The sequence below is a fragment of the Drosophila yakuba genome, chromosome 3R (genome assembly GCF_016746365.2).
Source record: "Drosophila yakuba strain Tai18E2 chromosome 3R, Prin_Dyak_Tai18E2_2.1, whole genome shotgun sequence".
NCBI classification, from domain to species: Eukaryota; Metazoa; Arthropoda; class Insecta; order Diptera; family Drosophilidae; genus Drosophila; species Drosophila yakuba.
This window is the reverse complement of record NC_052530.2, coordinates 15,075,376-15,095,788: the sequence shown is the minus strand read 5'-3', so window position 1 is coordinate 15,095,788 and position 20,413 is coordinate 15,075,376. Positions and strand designations below refer to the sequence as shown.

The 20,413-nt window shown below is 42.1% G+C and overlaps 3 protein-coding genes across 3 annotated transcripts; 1 reads left to right on the top strand and 2 right to left on the bottom strand.

The window, feature by feature from the left end:
* Window positions 1-1,323: 1,323 nt before the first annotated feature.
* On the bottom strand, window positions 1,324-2,426 carry LOC6536922. Its single transcript, XM_002097455.3, has 3 exons — window positions 2,302-2,426; window positions 2,057-2,236; window positions 1,324-1,992 (listed from the first exon to the last, which is right to left on the bottom strand). Exons 1-3 carry the CDS (start codon window positions 2,350-2,352, stop codon window positions 1,720-1,722), a joined length of 504 nt encoding a protein of 167 aa, XP_002097491.1. The 5' UTR covers window positions 2,353-2,426; the 3' UTR covers window positions 1,324-1,719.
* A 2,025-nt stretch (window positions 2,427-4,451) lies between these two features.
* Window positions 4,452-5,487, top strand: LOC6536920. The gene has a single exon (XM_002097453.3). It carries the CDS (start codon window positions 4,581-4,583, stop codon window positions 5,364-5,366), a length of 786 nt encoding a protein of 261 aa, XP_002097489.1. The 5' UTR covers window positions 4,452-4,580; the 3' UTR covers window positions 5,367-5,487.
* A 3,370-nt stretch (window positions 5,488-8,857) lies between these two features.
* LOC6536919 (cilia- and flagella-associated protein 299) lies at window positions 8,858-9,758 on the bottom strand. Its single transcript, XM_002097452.4, has 2 exons — window positions 9,385-9,758; window positions 8,858-9,330 (listed from the first exon to the last, which is right to left on the bottom strand). The coding sequence occupies exons 1-2, from the start codon at window positions 9,688-9,690 to the stop codon at window positions 8,935-8,937; spliced, it is 702 nt and encodes a 233-aa protein (XP_002097488.1). The 5' UTR covers window positions 9,691-9,758; the 3' UTR covers window positions 8,858-8,934.
* Window positions 9,759-20,413: the final 10,655 nt, after the last annotated feature.

The following is a 20,413-nucleotide window of genomic DNA, read 5'->3' as shown; positions in this document are numbered from 1 at the left end:
AATATAATTTAATTTAAGATTTTCAGACCATCTATAAAATATTTTTAAAGTGCTATCATAATATGGGTATGCGTACAAAAGTATCCCCGAAACTTGTGGCGCTTTTAATTTACCCAGTGAGTTGACAACTAGGGGAAAATAATGCATATTAATAGCGACTTTTTCTCATTTTACCAACTGCCGACATTTATCAGGCATTAATAATTACGTGTTAATACGTGAAATATGATTAAATTTTTATCAGTTTACATGAATCACTTTCGCACGTTTGCGTGCGAACAAGGACATTTTATTGGCTTCATTTGGCGACGGACCGCAGAGAAACTGACGTTTGCCCAATCGGAATTACAATCGCAATGCCAGTGGTTCTGCGTCATTTGGCGTCCTATATTCCTGTCCACAAAGCGAATCCATTGGTCTGGCCATTTGCATGCTGTGACTGGGGGGCGTAATACACTGCGTATACGCGATGGGCCCTCACTGCGTATACGCAATAAAAAGTGGTAAGGCCGAGCGATGGCGCAAGGACAACCGCCTGCGCTGGCCATTAAATGCAACAATAAATTCGGCAGTTCAACTCCAGTCAACTTCGCTGGCATGCCCGAAATTTAATTAGTTGGCATTTAACATTAAGCATTTCCACTGGCGCCGCGGCTGTCATTGGGCTTTGTTTTCGTTTTGCTTTTTATGTTATTTTTCAGTTAATTAAACGCACGCCAACATCTCGCCATTCTAAATTGTGCGCAATTAAATTTGGAATTACTTTCAACTGAGTATACTGCGTTGCTCTTGCCAGCGGCGCGGCAATAACTTAACTTGAAATTTTATTGTAAGCCCCTGCCTTGCCAACTGTCACTTTTGATGGGCAGCCATTGGAGCGTAATTAGGCTACTCCAACGCCCCTAAAACCCCTTTCCAAAATACCAGCCCCTTCCTTCGTGTGCTGAAAAGCTTACTTTAACTTTTCCGCCTCGGCAAGTCTTTAAGTTCTTGCCTAACTTCGTTTGTCTGCTGCTGGAAATTGCACTGTCTGCCGGCTTCATTATGCAAAATGCAATGGTACACAGGCCGAAGTGAAGAGGCTGCTTGCCTTCCTTATGAGTTTCACTGCACATACTTATCCTGGCCAGAATGGGATTTTTTGGGAGCTGATGGTGCCCAAGCACTCGCACATCGACTGCATCCGTCTGAAGGCATTTCTCACAATCGAAAAAAAAGCACACTACATTTACATATGTACTATCGTACGAGTATTGGCTTTTAAGTTTTTAATGATGCCAAATGGCCTATAAATAATATTTTTAATTAATAACCCAGAATGACTAAGGATCTTAAAAAGGCATATAATTTTTGCTATCCTATTTAGTAACACTTATAACATAGAACTACAAAAATATACAAGTATTACAAAGTGTGCTACAACATATAGGCATTCCTTGACATCAGAGCATGCACACTGCGACTTGGAAAAGCAATGACAGAGATTCTCTTCTATATTTTTTCATATCACCTGCGAAGAAAGCACACAGACAGAACCGGTGTGTCAAGGGTGCAAAAATATATGAGGTGAGCAGTTCGTGTCTGTCTGTGCCAAACGACGTACGAGTGCAATATTTATATTATTGCAGCTGCGGCGCCACATTGCAGCGACATGAAATGTTTGGCGTTGCATGAAAACCAAACTTAATGTGCACTCCCACGGGAATGAGGATGAGTTTATTACTTTTGCGACTCAAGGTTTCGCTCCCTGTCCCGTCGATGTCTCCTCTGGGTCTGGATGATGGTCACAATGAGTATCACCATTATCACGATCAGAAGCGCCACGCAGATGGCCGACATGCTCAAGCTGACCGATTTGGAGGCCACTGCAAAGCTGCTGAAGAGGAAAACCAGCTCCATGGAATCTCCCAGTTTTGAAAAGGAAACGCCCTTTAGGAAATAATAGGTAGAACAGCAGTTGAACAGTATCATAATCAAAAGCATGGCCAACAGCTGCAAAAATTGGATATTTATATGTTCGAAATGAGACTACACCTCCACTTGGACGACCACCCACCACCAATCGCATGTGCAGACGGGTCCTGGAATAATTCGAGTGGTACAGCCAGGTGCTCAGGGCGTAAATCAGGCAAATGTAGGCGGTTCCCACGCAGACCACCTGCTGGGCCAACTGCTCATAACTGACGTGGAGGGGCAGGACGTTCCCAAACACCGACGCGTTCAGCACGGAAATGATCTGCGGAGCGGATGACAGGGGGAGTCACAAGTTCAGGTATCAGATAGCACTCAGGTGCAACTAACCGCCGTGAGGAACAGCAATAACGATACGATTTCCTTGCGGGAGAGAAACATAATGGCCCTTGAACTGGTAATTTAAAAATACTGCAGACGTTACTGATGTTTAACTCAAGGACTGATAGGTCCTAATACTTATTTTTAAATGCGTATTATTTCAACAGAATACATTACATCCAGATCTACGATAATGGAGTAATTTTAGATGCATCCCTTTGATGAATTGCCGATTCCATGCTGTTGTAGCTCGGGCATCACTTCACATCCTTTCGAACAAGGTCGTGTTCCCGTCTTCCTAGATTGCCAGCCTATTTGATGAGCGCAAAATCATCGAGAACAAATTGAAATTTGCACCCATCGTGGAAGCTTATCTGCGCCACGCAGGCACTTGCAATGCCACCCATTCCTCTCAAATGGAAGCGGCAGGCAGCCGGCGCTAATTCATCAACAGTAAAGGCAATTTAGATACTCATCTACCGGATATCGACAGCCAGGCAGCCGGCAGAAGGCACAAGGCAGCCATGTAAGCAGATACCCTCGTCCTGTTCCGAGGACTCCAACCCATCCATTCCTGCGGCTGCGAGCAGCGCGGAGCGTTCTGCAGACAGGGTTTCATAAAATATTGATGGACGTGGAGTTGGCAGCGCATACTCGCTTCCTGTTCCGTGTCTGTCGCAGCCATAAATAATTTGCTGTAAATGCAATCGTGGGGTTACATGGGGCATGGCATGGTCTACCCTGTGGCTCCAAGTGGGCGCCTTTGGGCGCCAGTGGGTGGTTCTGTGCTGTGGGCGATGCGTGGTGGGTGGTGGGTGGTTGGTGGTTTTTGGACAGTGCGGGCAGTGGTACGATGCTAATGGCAAGGCGCACGGTGCGAAAGTGTTTCGTATGAATTATTCGCCGGCAGCCAATTTGGAGTCACGTTTGCCGGCACAATTGAAACTGAACACCGACCATCGAACCACCGGCCATAATGCCAATCCAGTGCTGGCGATAGCGGATAAAAGGTAGCTATGTAAATAAATATTAAGTGTAGAAAACAATTTTTAGCTTAGCAGAATTTTACTCTAAGCTAAGATCATCTGTAATATTCATATTCAAACATTAATATTATTTAATAATATTCATTGCAAAAAATATACATTCTGGTTAAAATTGAGTTTCAGATATACACACTACTTCAATGGATTATGTGGATATGGGCAATATTTTAAAATCCCAAATTTATATGGCTTCTAATACATATACCTAATATACTTGAAATATCTCAGAAATAGCTAAGAGCTAGGAAAAATCTCTCCAACAACACTGCCTTCCTGTTGCGAAACGCCTGTCGAAATGGTGTAATTTGTTATGTCTGCCACTGTAGCCGACCATGTCTATCTTCGGGCCGGGCTGCTTTTTAATAGCCATTCTCCTGCCGGCCGACTGTTGCTCGGCGGTTGTTGTGCCTTTATCGCCGGACTGCCTCCATTCCCCTCCACCCGCTGCTGCTCCTGCTTCTGCTCCTGAGTTGCTCCTGCGCCGGCAGGGTAATGTGTATTTAATGACGCCATCTCATGTACAATGCCCGTATCCGTTCACCATGATCCTGGCCTTGTCGACGGACACCGGTTGTCCTCCAGCGCCTAATGTCCAGTGACCGCAGCCATCTGCAGGATAATGCCCCAGCTCCAGGTCGACGGGTGCCAATAAAGCAGCGCCCGTTGGCAGGCATTTCAATTTCGTGCCTGCCCTGCTTTTTTCAATATTTTTAAACGGCGGCCATAAAACGTGAGCGGTAATGTGCGGACAAGGCTGTTTAATTGTACCCCTGCCCTCGGGGCAATCAGCTACTGTTTGTCTCAGATTACGATGGTAAGGCTCTAGATGTGTTTAAACAATAATTGAATTTAAGTCCATTCTCCAAACAATAGAAGCCGAGCAAATCAATGCAAATGGAGGAACCAACTGCACTGGAAAACTAGTTTTGCATGTGCGTTTGCCAAAAATTATTGAAAATGATATACTTATAAATAAATAAAGAGATAGAAAAGACTGTGGGTAAAATAACATTAGCAAGAAATTATGATCATTAACATTACTTTACTCTTATTACTTTACTTTACTTTAAAACACAATTACTTTATCTAGTGGTCTTTGTTTTCTACTCTAAGCCCACACATCATCCACATCAATTTACTCCCACTCCGAATTTCATCCACAACTGGAATAAACATACCTATAACGTATTTATTTGTGTACATATCTAATATATATCATCCTTACCACGGTTCAGTGGAACAATGAGTCTAAAGGAACTTAATCTGACGAAGAAGCAGATGCTAAAGCTTCAGCAGATACTGGCAGAGGAAATAAAGGACGAAAGCCAACAGGATCAGAGGGATCTATCGAAAGAAAGGAACATAGCCAAGGCCCTGGATAATGTGCAAGTCTATGTCGAGGCTGGTAAGCCAGAGGCTTTTGTCCAGCTAGATAAACCGCTTTTGCACAAATTTGAGATCACACCCAATGGAGTGGCCACTGGATCTTCAGAATCGAATATGTTCAAACGGGCAGACGCCAAGGAAATTGATCGCTGGAAATCGGACAATGTGATGAAGTTGGATTGCATTTCAGACGAGGACCGCGAGCAATTAGGGCAGATTCAAACCGACGAAATTACTGGCGAAACATACATGCTCGTGCCCATGGATATAAACATACTCATCGACGAGGCCGACATAACTCCTGATGCTTCCACAAAGCGTATCTCTGAACAGGAGGCCTACCAGAAGGCGAAAGCTGGACACACTCTCTATATGACCCACCAAAACAAGGGACATGGCCTGGATCAGAATCCTCAAGCTAAACAGACTAGCCCGGCTCCGCCAGAAAATCAGGCCAACTACGACTACCACGTGCACACTTTTGAGGTGCCCCGATTGAGTTTTCCCTTTGAACTCAAGTTCGAACCTGATGAGGAGAAATTGGAGGGTGACAAAGTGGTTAAACCAGGCGAAGTCCAGGGAAATCCTGATCACGACGCAAATTTAGTATCATCTATGCATCAGGACGTCCAAAAGAAGTAAAGGGAATAAAGTGCATCTAGCTGTTCAACGTCATGAAGAAAACCAGCAAAATTACTAACTAGTTTTCCAAACTTGGTCTCTCTCTTTGACTAAATCATTGTGTTAAATATTTCATTCAGTATCCCTCTGTTTTTTCAGTGTAAGCATCCCCATTCACGCAAGGGCATATGCTGCATACTAATTAATTCGCTGGACACGATCTAACCGATCCAATAAGCGTTCGGATGGCTGTTGCAGTAATAATGCTCTTAAAAGGGGTTTGTAAGTGCCCTGCGTGTTCAAATGCATAACCAAATGACACTTCCTCTCAAACAATTGCACCTAATTGCAGACACTTGATCTTAGTTGCACAACAATGACCCCCCACACAATTAACCCCTCGATATCGTACTTACTATATATGGATACGAATATATATGGATATACGTACAGACCACCCACGCAATGCAATGTCGTTCCCCGTTCAATACAATTTCCATTCAGCTTGCAGCAGAGCAAAGAGAATATGATAAGAAGCAATGGGAAATTTGCATAAAGCTTTTAGCCTAACGACGCGACATTTGCTTTTTATGTGATTCATGGACCGCCCTCGCTCTATGTTCATTCTTTTTCATTTTCATCCCAGAATGCAACAGCTCCCAACTTCCGCACAATTATTCAGCAATTTTAAGCACAACAATCGGTGGGCAGATGGGGTCGAATCAGGAGCTGGCGCGGATCTGGTTGCATGCCTGATTGCCTGGGGGCCAAAATGCTAGGTCCTTCGATTCCGACATCGACTTGGTCGCTTAAGCAGATTGAAACAATCTCCGGGGTGGGTAAGAGCTTATAGCATCTATGGACGAAGGGGAGGAGGGTTTTCTTTGGCTTTTAACTTTCGCCGGGACTGCCATTATTATTATTCTCCGGCGTCTGCCTGCAACTGTCAGTTGGGTAATTTATAATGAAGTTTCCTTATTGACAGTGGCAGCTTCCCTGCGAATTCCTGGCTCACGATGCCCGATTCGCACTTCCGCTGCAGCGATTCTCCTGCAGTTGGGCATAAATTATGGATGCCTCCATAGTATATAATATATCGCCATAAATTGCTTGTCAAGTCGCGAGTCGACAGGCGAGCTAACTAAGATGCCGATGCCGATGCCGATGCCGGCAAACAAATAACAATCAAAATCACTTTTCGACCCCAAGTCGATTTATTTATATGGGACGAAATCTCGGCACTGAGGCCTTAATCGCTGAGGCCAGCCGCATCATGAGATCGTCAATCGTTTTGATTTATTGCTATTTTATTTGCGCATATCCTTATTTGCCTTGGCCGCAAACTTCGAACCCCAATCACGGCCGAGGCTACTTTATTGTTCGATAGCTTATCAGGCAAAGGCAAAGGCAAATGCGAGCTCCTTGGAGGCCGGCAAATATCATAATTTTCGCAGGACACGCCGGCCTCTGTTTGTGTTTGTGCTGGTCTCGTCCTGTCACAATGCCGTGCAAGGCATAAATCTGAATTAAATGCCCTTTTGAGCGGCTCGCAAGGAGTAGCTGGGCGGAGAAAATGTTTATGTTCACCAAGCACATTGTCACTTGTTGTGGGCTCTTTCTTGGACTCAACTCAACTCAACTGCGGACCAGAAATTCCGCAGGGAATCGCTGCTCAGTGGCCCGGGCAAATAAATATTAATCATTGTGTAATAATTTTCTGCTGTCAGCTAAATTCAAGCAAAGTATTCATAATCCACAAGTAAGAACCGCTTTTGACAAATCGCTTTGCGGGCCACTCGCATAAATATTTATATTTGTATTCATGCTGGCCGGCAGTTGAAATGCTTTTAAAGTGGCCAAAAGTTGGGCGCCAGTTGCTGATTTGATGTTTCCATTTGTTTTCTCGCCAACTTTCGGCAACTGTAAATCAGTTTGAGATCCTTTGATGTGTGTTTTGGGCTTGGGTTCCGAGAAACGAGATTGCAATAATCAAAATGTAATAAACAGAGGCTCTCACACATCCGCTTTCAACTGCTCGGGTCAAAACCAAAATGTTCTTTATGCACGGGTCCTTTGTACGTGATTGTGTGAGTGTGGGACCTTCTCATCTTGCCCTTTGTGTGTGTGCGGCTCTCAGAATTCGATGCACGTAACGCATTGTTTGAATTTCATGGCGACTTTATGAGTTTTGTAATCAGGTTTGTGAGCAAACAGACCCAAAAACACACACGCAGTCTCGCACTCACGTGTTAACCTGCACATAAATATTGTTTCTGGTCGTGGGCTCTCCGACTCTCAGATTCTCAGATTCTTAGATGTGGGCGTGTTGACAAGCCGGCCGAGCGGCCAACCGCCCGTTAATGCTAATGAAACCCAAAGTTTGGGCTCCTTTGCTCGCCTATTAAGCCATTTTGTGGTCTGCAAAATCCACTTAAAACGTCTGGCGGCAACAAAACATTTTATTGCATGCCTTTGTGCGCAGACATTACCTGCACCTCTGCCTCAACGATCGGTAAAAATGCTCAACAATCTGATTTATACACGCTGGAAGCACTTAAAACTAGACACACTCTTTCACAATGGACTGGCCACGCCTCCGGAACGCCCCTTTTGTTGTTTGCTGGCACTTTTGGAGCTCTTCCAAAGCTTAGAGCTTAGTCAGCACACGTGGAAAAATAAAAATCAGATTAAATTTTCTTTTCTTAATATTTAAATAAACGTAATAATATATAGATTTAATTTAATATAAAATAATACACGAGTACCCACAGTTCCTTCAATTATAAGCACATTTTTTCATTGAAGAATAATCACCTCGTTATCCTTGGGTTTTTTCTCGGTGATATGCTATTGTCTGCTTGCCAAACAAAAGCCTCTCTGCAGTTGATGACTAGAAATTAACTAAGCAGCAACAGCAACAATGTTGCCAAGAACGAAACAAAGGGGCTTTCTCAAAGACCAGGGGCAGCACCCCACACCCCGCACCACAGCCAGCTAAAGCAAACAAGTAGTATTTCCAACCCCTCGGTTTGCATGTCTGGCTATCGGCTGTCCACTCCGAAGCATTAAATAAATATTTGCCATGCTCTGCAGGAATTTTCAGACCCCAAGCCCAAGGAACACATCCCTGCCTGCCCGTCCGACTGGGAAAAAAATATTCTAAATATCATATCATCAGCATTTTTCGATGAAGTCTCGGCCTGGTTTCCATGGGGCCATGCGGTTTCGGGGCTGGGATCGTCCAGTGTTTACCATTTATTTTTTGATTTGGGTATTTAAGGTGTGGATGGATGGGCCGAGTTGGGCGTGCGTGTCCAAAAGAGTGTCGCAGTGAGTGTGGAGGGGTGAGTACGTGAGTGTGTGTGTGTGTGTGCGGTTGTGTAGGCAGCAGTGTTGACAACTTAAGTGGAATTTTGCTTGCTCGAGCGTTGCAAGCATTAGCTTTTATCAGATGACATTAATATTATCTGAAGGACAGTTATTAGTTTTGTTAGATGCAGACGCATTCCACATTAAGCGACTAAGAAAGGCACTTTTTACTTTCATATTTAAAATTATATTCATTGCTCGCCAAGACATCAATACTAATTTAAGTCTTCTTACGAACGTGGTGGTCGTACAGTATAATGAAACCATATATATTCGACTTGATCATAGAGCGCCTAACGTTGCTGGAAAAGGGGTTCTTCTTGGTGGTAACGGGTATGTTCTTGTGATCACCCTTGTGAGCAAACATAAGACCATGTTCGGGATGAGCAACCACCGTATAATTGTCGTTGTCATTCGAAAATATCTTCCTGGTCTTCCAGTCGTAGAAGACTATATCACTCGGCTGGGGCTTCAACAACTTCCGCTCCTCGAAAACCGCCCTCCAGTCGACTGCATTTGGTCCCTTGAACCGGTAGTTACGCAGACTGGCCTCGAAGTCAATGTAGCCGGACTTGGAGAACCCACTTCGTCCGCTGATTTCCAGAAAGATAATGGTCTGCATGGGAAGATTTTCTATTATAAATAATATTATATTACATTGCGTATTTACCGATATCTCCTGCTGGACATTGCCATGTTCACGTTCGGCCAAAGCCCAAAGTGCTGGGTCGGTTCCTTTGAAGTACTGACTATAGTATATCTGAGCTGAAACCGTTGGGTTCAAGAGCTGCTCCACCTGTTTCTTCACGTTCAGGAATTCGTCCTCTTCGTAGAAAGAGCGGTGCTCCCGATAGCCGAGTTTTGTGAGAGTGATGACTGTTTTGTGGAAAGGCAAGTACCGAAAGTCCTCGACGGTCGTAAAGGAATGCAGATACTCCTGGTAGTTGTTAAACTTGGCAATGCTGAAGTCCGTCATGATTGTGTTTCTACAAAAGTGTATTCTCTGTATTAAATCTGCTGTATCTCTGATTTAAAACCGCTGGACTGCTAGGTGTCCACTAAGCCACAGTATGAATATCTGTTTCTGCCCAGTTCATTAGCTTTATATGAGAGCCGGAAAAACCACAACCACAAGTTATGAACATCAGTTGTTCACAAGAACACATGAAACAGGATAAGCTCTAAATTTCCCTTTTAATAAACATATGTTAATTATTTATATTGAAACTAAAAATAAATAAAATAAAACTCATCTCTTATAGGAATTGGTTGGAATCATTAAACTAATTTGTTGTAAGGCACGTATCCATTCCTTTAAAAATACAATTTTGCTAAGGCTTTTTTGACATTTTTTTTTTCAAATTACAAACTATTACCATATTATACTCAGGCTCATGCTTAGTTTGATTTTCGTACGGTGGCTTCAGCACGTTCAGTCTGAAACCGCAAATATTAACATAGTTTAAATAATCCGTATCATGAATACGTCGATTTTGTGGAATTTTTTAATAAATTTCGAACAACACGCTCTGTGGCGACTTTTCATTTGGCGCATTATCCAAATACCGCAATGGGCAAAAATATGCATTTATTCATTTATTTTATTTGACTCTCTCGACGAGCGTGTTTAAAAGAGGGTTGTTGTCCGAAAATTCCATGCAGACAAAAACATGTTCACTTCTAAAGGAGACGTCTTCAATGCTGAAAATATTAAACCCATTCTCGACATTCCCCATTCGATATACATACGTCGATGCCTATGTGGATTATTTGGACAGAATTTCGGGCTGGGTTCAGCAACCTGCGGAACCGCCATTTATATTTATCAACACTTTCGTCTGTGACGTAATTTCCGGTTCGGCACGCACACATAAACAATCGTGCAGCTGACATAACAAAACGAAAATGGCCGACGCGTGTTCAAAATTTGGAAGCGAAATAATTAACTTGAATGCTAATTAGTTGAATTATCAATGAGAGGCTCAGTAAATCCGCCACTAGTATTTATTGACATTAAATCGCCGTAATGTCAGAGGGGGCGTGGTAGTCCATGTTTATGGCCCAATGGGCTTTGTTCGTGATAACCAGAATGTGTTTTAGCCGCATAAATCCTCATTCAGGCAATGGGCTTTGCCAGGCATTTAAATATATCAAGTGGCAGGACAGCCCAGATACTCACTATTATTTACATGGCCCCCATCAACAACTGCAATATCAGCAAGTTCTCCTCGGCGTATGTAATTTAAGACCACGGCATAAATCATCAGGACACCCGCTCAGACAATTTTGTAAAACACTCCGAGTGTCCCTGCCTTGCCTTTCCTTTCCGTTCTGCTCCTTTCGTCTCCTTAGCTGAGTGGGCATGTGTTGAATAAATTTATTGTTGTGCATAATGCTGCCCAAGATCGCAAGCGTAAAAAATTGCCATTATGAATATGAAGTGCATTGCGTTTAAGGATGCAAGACGACTGTTCATACGCGGAAACGGGAGAGTGTGAATGATGGCGGCGTTTAAGGACACGTTGCATCAGCAGCCGCAGCCCGTAATTATGAATATTAATTGCAGGGTAAGCGCCGAAAGTGCCAACCGCAGGATGAAGGCGTGACCCTGTGAGGCTATGCAAATGTACGCAAAACTAATGGTGCAAAAACGGAGTCCATGAATAAATCACAGAAGATTAGGTCCCAAATGATGTGAAAAGGGATAAGGCCGCAAAAGTGTCCATCTCACCAAAAAAACAGACGCACACACGCACGCACACATTCAAAACACAAGTGAACCTAAACAAATAGGACCAAAAAGTATTGGCATAGAAAAGGATACGACCAGAGGAAGCACAGAGTTCATATCAGCCTAAATGCAAGTCTTCATTAAATTTGCATATGTCGATATTTTGGGGCTTGCCACATGTCTCTGTAGAAGCCCAACAAGTTTCATCTGCAGAGTATTTGTAGAAAATATGCGAATGTCTGAACAGCTGAGAAGATTTCATAAGGTGAATTCAAATCCTCAGTTCAATTTAAATTTCTATACACTTTCTCATATCCTTTGGATGACTGCCTGTAAATGGGTTTCACCAATCCAATACTTTATAGAACGTATTTTACAACAAGCCATATCGGTTGCTCAATATGGAACCTAAAATTCCCAATCGAAGGACATCAGGGCGAAGTCGTATTCGTATTTCTCGGAACTCGGTTTACGGGTATATTGAATTTTATTCTTCTACTTGTAGGGCTGGCTGAATTTTGTGTAATTATTTGCCATGTGCGTCGGAAAACTTTGCCATTTTTGTGAACGAGTGCACTTCAAAGTTTATGCGCAAAGTGTTACATGGCGTATACGTAATTTTTCATTTCGGAGCCAGATTCAAGGCACTCGCAGTATGTCTGTATCTCCTCCCTTTAGACTGTCATGTTGTACATGGCCTTGTGCGTGTGTGTAGTTTTGAGTGCTCTTTTCCCGTGCCCTGTTGATGTTTAGTTTTTAGACAAGCCGGCAAATATATTCGAATTTTATGCAAATTTTAATTGCTTTACTTTGCGATGGAAATTTACGACCGCAGCCGTGGCGAAAAAAAAAAGAAAAAGAGGACGGAGGATGATCTGCATAAATATTTTAGTGGTGCTAAAATAAATAATAGCCATTCTCGGTGGTTAATTCTCGACGTTGTCGGCAATTAGCCAAGGAGTCAATGGGGCAACCGGCAACCATTGCGCTCAAGGGGTTTTATGGCCCATCTCAGATTTTGCTCGGCAAGATGAAGAGCTTTTCACGCACAACCACGCCAACAGACCAGAACCACTTGCGAAAAGTTCGAAATTAATTCGCAGAAATCACTCAAAAGGATTTTCAGCTGCGCAGCAACACATGTGTCCATTCGGCTTCCTTTCCGCAGCATTTCCGGCATTTTTATGTGTCCTCCAGCAATTTTGGACAGTTGACTTGCTAGACAATTGAGCCAGCTGAGTTTTTTATTTGATTCCCTCTGACAGACTTCTATGCCCTTTTAATGGCCAGCTAATGGTTGACCATGGCATTTTTATCGTTCCTAACTTAGCCAGCTTGTTAATTTATATTTGCCTTAACCCTGAGCATAAAAACACTTGTTTTACCATTTATATTATAGATACTTTTCGGGCAATAAATATACAAAATGTTAAATTTATTCATTACAACTAATTATATCAAGAAATATCATAATTTGCATTATTTCTATATCCTCTGAATTGTAATAAAGAATAGCATATGAGCATACATTTTTTATTAAGCTAACGTGGGTAATATTCAGCTTGGTCCCAGCTTAATACATATGATGTTATTCTATTTAATATCATTTTAATCTTTTACGACTCGCAATATTGAAATAACATATTGTATCGGTCTGGTCTGGAGTCCTAGGTCTGGACCTTGGGGGCGTTTCCCTGCAGTTGTTACTTTTTACGAGCATCAATTTCTGCCACATTGACATAAATGTGCATAATAACCGAAATGCTTTTTACATTTCCGCTGCAAAGGAAGTCATAAATAAGCCAAACGCTGACGGGGCAGTCAAGCCCGGCGTCTTCGCTGTCCGGCATTATCCGCAAATGGAGGCGTGTCCCCGCCCATAGAGTTTTGTGCTGCATCTGCGTCGCCACGTTGGGCGCAAATCAAGTTATTACGGCCCATGGCTGGACTCTGCCACTGCGTCACATATGGCGAGCATAAATAGCACCCATCCGCCCCGTTGGCCGGCTCACTTACTGCCTGAATGGGAAACGGGCTAACTGGCTGGCTGGCTGGCTGGCTGGCTACAAACTTTCTTTATGCGCTTTCCATGAACATTTCGTGGCAGGTTTATGTATTTAATGGACTTTGCACAACTTTCTTTAGCTTTCTTTGGCCCTTACCAACTGGCCCTTCCTTTTTGGCAACTGAAAGGGCGTCTGCAGCGCAACTTTGGAAAGGCTCGGTTTGGACGCATTACGTCCATTGGCAAAGTTTTGTGACGCCAGCATTTATAAGCGCTCCAGTGTCCATTTTCATTATTAGCCGCCGAAACCCACACAATAGCAGAGTGCGTGGGATTTTATGTTCAATTATTTTTGTCGCCTGCGCAGCACATTCGCATTATTCGCGGCGCCACAACATCCATAAATAGCTCAATGCATTTCATGCGCTGGCAGCATCAAATACCAATCAAAGTTACAAAAATAATATTTTTGGACACTAAACCATTATTAGTAACTGGTTTTATTAAATCTTAGCTTTACATGTTAACTCTTCTTATTTAAAAACAACTTTTTGTTGTAGCTTTAGGGCTTTTAATCTGACTCCTGTAAATGCCTTTCACCATCAACCTTGGCATTTCACGCAGCTTTGGATGACCTTGAACTTTCACCACGAAAGGAAAAGCAGATAGCCAAAAGGGCCCTTTTGTTCGCTCGGTTTGAAAACATCCTTTGAAAGAGTGCTTTGCATACGGCTCGGTCGAATTGAAAAGTTCAAAAGTTAAACGAACACTCGCAGGCAAATACGGTGGTCAGTTGCAAATGAATATGCCTACTAAATCGTTTATTATACTCGGCTGCCTTTTGACCTGTTTGGGTATGTGGAAATCTTTTCATTTTGCGGTATTTAACATGCTGTGTAAACTCGTATTCATTCATATGCCAATCCTGCAGAAGACATGGAACTTGGCATAGAGCCGGCGCCGAATAGACGTCGTGAGGCAGCAAAAAGCCAACACATATGTAAAATGGCACTCCCTGCGGAAAATGTCCTCGCAACATTATTAAAATGTTGTCAGGCATTCCGAACAAGTCACTGTGCAGTGGAGTTTATTTCATATTTGCAGCCAACCAGAATCGCATACATATAATATGTTGCATGTTGCGACAGTAAAAGTAAATGCAATATGGAAAATACAAGTCGAGTTATTGCCTTTTTAAAGCTCTCCCGCTTTGCTGAAATGCAAGTATTTTCACTCTTCTGCATTAAGTATTAAATTAATAGTAAATATTTTGGTATCCTACCTAATATCTTCAGTTTTTGTATAAAATGATGGCACACCACATATTAAGTAAACATTAGGGCGGAAATACTTGTCAACCAAGATATGATGAGGTACTTAGGATTGGCTGCTGCCTTGAAGTATATAAAAATGGAACAGAAATGGACAAAATGAAATGGTATCAACAAGCGCTGACAGCGGCGACAACGACACTTATCGAATGCGAAATTGATGAGCTAGGCAAATGACAGTCCGGCTGGGAAGGCTCACGTCCCGCGTCCTCGTCTGCGTCCTCATCAGCAGTCCCAGGTCTCAGTTCCCATTCCCGTACCCAGTTGCCCAGCTCAATCCTCCTGCTCATCCAGCCACCCCCAGGCGTAATGAAGGCCCGGCGGACTCTGTTCGATAAATTCCCGAAATTGGTTCTGACTTAAAGTCAATAAAAGTCCACTTAAGGCTTCATTGTTGCCCGCTTTTTTGGCTGGAGCTGGAGTTATCCTGCTGCTGCCGTTCTGCTGTTCACAAAATTGTTTTTTAATGCGCGCACATCAATAGACAAGCCAAATAGTCCATCGCAAATTTAACTACTACCATTTTCGTGCTCGATTTTGTAGCTTCTGCAGTGTTCAGCATCAGATATTAAGCGACAGCATGAATGGTGCTGCTTTTCCGGGGGGTTTTGCTGGACCCCAAGGATGGTCTATTCGGGGGATGATGTTTTCACAGTTGGTCTCAGGGCCTTTTACCTGCGGAGCCAAGGATTAACATCAGCGATGCCAACAAGTGTCGTGGTCTAAAAACAAGGGATGACAATTTACTCAATGAATACCATTAAACCCACGTACTTAAATAATAAATATTTATATGTTTCTTAAATAAATCATAAAGATTTCAATTGTTTAAAAATAGGAACTGGTTACGTTCAAATTATGTTTAGTTTCAGTAGGGTTTCAAAATCATTATCTGTTACATACTTCCTATACTCGAGTTTGTATCTGGCCAGCATCACTGACTCAAACATTACCATGCATAATCGCCCCTCATAAATGGAATCTTTTTCCGAAAGCTTCTGAATATAGCCCAATTTGTGGACAGAGATTTTGGAAGTGAAGCCCTTCCCCTGCATCTTTTTAACGAAAACAATAACTTTCGTATGCCCCTTTGCTCTTCTTTAACGGGCTAATGCGAGTTTCCCAACAAGTTTCAGCAGCGATGAAGTTTCCCCTGGAAAACCAGGTTGCCAAGCCGGGGATGAGCAAATGGGAAGCGTGTGTTGCTAATTAGAACACATTTCTTCAATTTAACCCCCCGCAAAAGTCAGGGAAAACACAAGCAAGTTTCGGGGAAAGCTGAAAACTCCGGGTACAGGTCGCTTTAATGAAACAAAATGGGGGTTGAATACGCACTCGTGATGAATATACGCGCAATTATACCTTAAGGTAATCCACTGTCATACCTTTGTTAAGTCGATTCCAATGAAAACACTTGAAACTTTTCGCATGAATGATATTGTTGTTGGCTCACGGAGCGCGTTGTTGTATTTGACAAATATTTATGCTAATAAAAGCGGCATCACCGTAAATATGGCCTCCCCAGAAACACTGTTGCTGCTCTTTGCGGCCAAAACTTTTCACGAAAGTTCAAACTCCAGTTGTGAGCCATACAACCGAACAACCAAGCAACTAAACAACCGAACAACCACTGAGGGACAACCCACTGCTGCGGTCGATGATGCGAACCTAGCCACATCACCGAGCAACCAGAGAAGTGGGACTCGTTGGAAGGATTTTATGCTTTTAGAGTTTTAATATTTAACAATTTAAAGTGTATTTAGAGCAAGCGAAAGTGTTATGTAATGATAAATTGTTTAAACTATTCAGTTTTGCGCTAATACGGGCTTACCACAATACTAAGCATAAGTAGTGCCCAGTGCTTTTATTCAATATACCCGCGTATCATAAATTAAAATTTGCTAAAGAAATCAACATTGTAGTGTTAACATCTAATAATCAATACTGTATTACCATATTTTGTTTTTCGTTTCCGTATGCCGATGGAAACCGAACTGTTGCTCAATTAGAAGTGCCACAACCCTCTAGCCAAACGGGCTTTCCGGCTCGACTTTATTAAATTAACGTTTCATGTTCGTTTGATGAACAAAGGAAGACGAAAATAATGATGCTCGAAAGGAGGAGGCGTGCTCCACAAGTGGGGGAGGGAATTTTGGGGCAAGTCAACGTGTCGCATACTCACCGAAATACAAAAATAAAAGACGCAAATGCGAAAAACGCCGCAAGATGTTGCCCTTGCTCCTGATGTTGCTGCTGTTGTGGCTGCTTTTTGCGTAACAAGCCACTCTAATGACAATATTGGCACTTACAACAACAATAACAACAACCTCAACAGCCACAACGAACACAACAACAATAATAATTTTTGTGGTTATTACCAAGATTACAACGGCAGAAGCAATGACAACTTTTTGTGCCCCACCCCAAGGACACCTACACTGGAAGATGAAAAGCTACGTTTTGGAACAGATAAAGGAAAGCTTTTTAAATTTTATTTCTAAGGGTGAAGTTTTAAAATAACAATAGGCCTAAATTGATTCTAAGTATTCAATACAAAAATTGTATTATACAAAATCTGAATTGAAATAAAAATCAAACTTAATGTTGTGTTTGAACCAAAGAACTTTCTTTAAAATATATCAGTAAGTGTTAAGTTTTAAAGAAAAAGTTTTTCGAATATGTGCTTCTAATTTTGTATATACACAGATTACTTCGTCTCAAGTAAAGTAAACAAAAGGATATTTATCTCCCAGATAAATTTTCCGTGTGCACAAATACAAACTGTCAGGGAAAGAAGGAGAAACATGTCGCACCCGAGGAAGTCAAACTCACACACGTGCAGACGCACCTACACATGTACAAACATTTATAGTCTACTTAGAATTTAGCGACATTTGCCGTGGCGAAGAAGTATCAAAGGAAAGAAAAGCTGCAGAAGCCGACGACGGAATGTTTTCATTTTTAATGAAGGCACGTAAAATGCGAAAAAGTCCTACGCACTCACACACACACACACATGGGCGGGCTTTCATAGATTTGCTTTAATTATAATTCCAGACGCGTTTATCACATCAACAACAATACAGGCGCAGACCCGCACACTTGTACTTGAATTATTATATGGCACTCGCACAGTAAGCCATTACATCTGTGTGGCCACAAAATGTTTTTTCATAAACTAACATACACACACCCATCCACACACACAAAGGGCTCTTGAAAATTTAGAATGTCCTGTAGGTGGTAAAAAGGCGGAAAAACCACCCTGCCGCACTTCAGTTGTCTTGCCTGCGTATCCTGTTTTTTGGTATTATTTTTGGTCCTTTGTTCGGCTGAAATATTTATGCATTCGTATGACAAAAATTTTACAACAGTTGTTTTGTATACATATTGTATATTTGCCCTTTTGCATGCTACTCATCCAACTTCTTGGGCTTGTAAATTCTTGATGCGGCAATTTTGCAACAAAAATTATCTCTGCTCTTCTGGATTATCACAAACTTTTGCCAAATTGCAATTTTCTTAAAAGAAAACATAACAAAATAATGGTGTAGAATTTTGTTATGCTTTACGTGATGAGTTTACATTTGCCAAAAAAAAATTGCCAGTTCTAATTAGTTCCTGACTTCATGTGTACCGTCAATTTAACATATATAAACTAAAAATGTATATGCGTCAACCGCTTAATTTTATTCACAAACCACTCAGCATAGCTTCTTAAGGGTATATAAAGTCTTCCCAACTATGGAATATGTTCTTGTGCTTAATATGAAGAACTTTTAGCAGTACATTTTAATCACATTCTATTCCTTCGATTTTATTTTACATTGTTCATTGCCTATGCACCGAGCTAAGCACAAAAATATGGTGCTTTAATTATTTATACAGACTGCAACATATGCAACAGAAAGCACTAATCCCAGCATAAGTCCCATTTGATTCCAAGAGCAGCTGTGCTTTATGGTCCTATCAGTCGAATACAGCAGACTCCCATGAGGCCACATTGTCCGGTGTTTTCTGGTTTGAGGATAGATTAGAGGCGGAATTTGTAAACACAAACATATTTTTAGAAGTGATAAACACTTGACTCTCAATTGGAGAGCCCACAGACACCTGGATGTCAAAAAAATCATTGCAGTCAAGTTGTTTTTGCAAACACTTGAATCGCACGCCAAAGACTAAGCTGACAAAGAATGTGCTCAAATATGAAAAGCAGAACAAGAACGATATGCAGCCAAGATTGGAAATAATATTTATTTGATATTTCCCATTGCCATCGATGGCAACAACAAATGGCAAATATTTGTGCAAGTCTCAAGCAGCAACTTAAGCCAAAGTGCACACAATCCATCTTCCTTCTTCCCTCGGCCCATAGGATGTGCTTAGGCATGCAATAATCTAATGTGCAAATATGAATAGTGAATGTGCCAGGCGGGCGAGCACAACATGTTACATGCCACTAAAAATCTAAATAAAGTGCCAAGAAAGGCGGCGCAGAAAGGGAGTGCCTTTACAGGGCGCAATGCAGTGAAAGATGTTGGCTCAATAGCTTCATCACATATATATCTGAATATATATTGCGATTGTATGGGAACTTTGCCTTCGGCCTGTTTGCAGAGACTACGCCGCAGACCGCCAGACACGTGCACTTGAAAACGCCAAAGTCAAGCCCAACATCGACGCCAACGCCCGGGCCAAAAGTCAATAATAATAAGTTGGGGGATTCGAAATACAAAAAAAATCCAGTCGGCAGCTGGATAAAGAGGGTGCAGCGGGGTAAAACATACTCAGACAAATTCGCTTGAAAAGGGTAAAGGAATGTAATAATACTTAAAACTTGAAATTCGACTATGCCGAGCAGGTTACAAGTGCAGACGTGCCAGTTTGGAGGCAAAACATATAAAAACTGAATGCTACGAAAAAGGTTTTACACTAAATTCATCATGTTTATAAAATTAAAACAAAGTAGAAGTATATACTGCAGCCGATAACAACGGGTTTCAAATTTATTTGTTATTAAATTATTTGTTATTTGTTATTAAATTAAACTAAATTCAAATATATTTTTAAAAATATATGATGTTTTATCAGCCCTAACTTCATGTTCAATTCTAAAAAGAAAAAAAAACCTTTTACATTTTTTCCAATTCAGGCTGTCTAGTTTTTGTTTAATTCGTTGGCGGCATCACTGAGCCGCATAGCGTGGTCCCCACTCCGGGGCCACTGGGCGTATGAGTTATAAGCGAAGTTGCCGTAAGCCGTTCAGTGAGCTCTGTCCGCCCTGTTGGCCCTGCCCAACTGTCTGACTAGCTGGCTGCCTAGCTGGCTGCCTAGCTGCCTAGCTGAATGGCTGCCTGTGCGGGATTGGAACTTGGAGGAGGACTGGTGGTGGGCACGTCCCTATCTTCGGCTGACTGTTAGCACTGCCTGCTTGACTTCCAAGTGGCATTTACTCATTCTTTTCTTCACATGTTTGCCCTGCCTCCGCAACGGCTGCAGTCTGCCTGCCTCGATTTGTCATTTTGCTGCCAAGACGAGACAGAGGCTGGGCAGCTAGAAAAAAAAAAGGAAAGACGGGGGTAAAAATGAAAAAGCCCTCAATTCTGTGCATACTTTTGTGTGTCGAATTTGA

What these genes read in the sequence shown, in the direction of transcription:
- LOC6536919 (XM_002097452.4), bottom strand. Translation starts at nt 9,690, where the DNA reads ATGACGGACTTCAGCATTGCCAAGTTTAACAACTACCAGGAGTATCTG. An exon ending in ATGTCCAGCAGGAGATATCG is followed by an intron (nt 9,331 to 9,384) that starts GTAAATACGCAA and finishes CTTCCCATGCAG; the next exon opens with ACCATTATCTTTCTGGAAAT.
- LOC6536920 (XM_002097453.3), top strand. Translation starts at nt 4,581, where the DNA reads ATGAGTCTAAAGGAACTTAATCTGACGAAGAAGCAGATGCTAAAGCTT.
- LOC6536922 (XM_002097455.3), bottom strand. Translation starts at nt 2,352, where the DNA reads ATGTTTCTCTCCCGCAAGGAAATCGTATCGTTATTGCTGTTCCTCACG. An exon ending in TATTGCTGTTCCTCACGGCG is followed by an intron (nt 2,237 to 2,301) that starts GTTAGTTGCACC and finishes TCCGCTCCGCAG; the next exon opens with ATCATTTCCGTGCTGAACGC. An exon ending in GTCTGCACATGCGATTGGTG is followed by an intron (nt 1,993 to 2,056) that starts GTGGGTGGTCGT and finishes CAATTTTTGCAG; the next exon opens with CTGTTGGCCATGCTTTTGAT.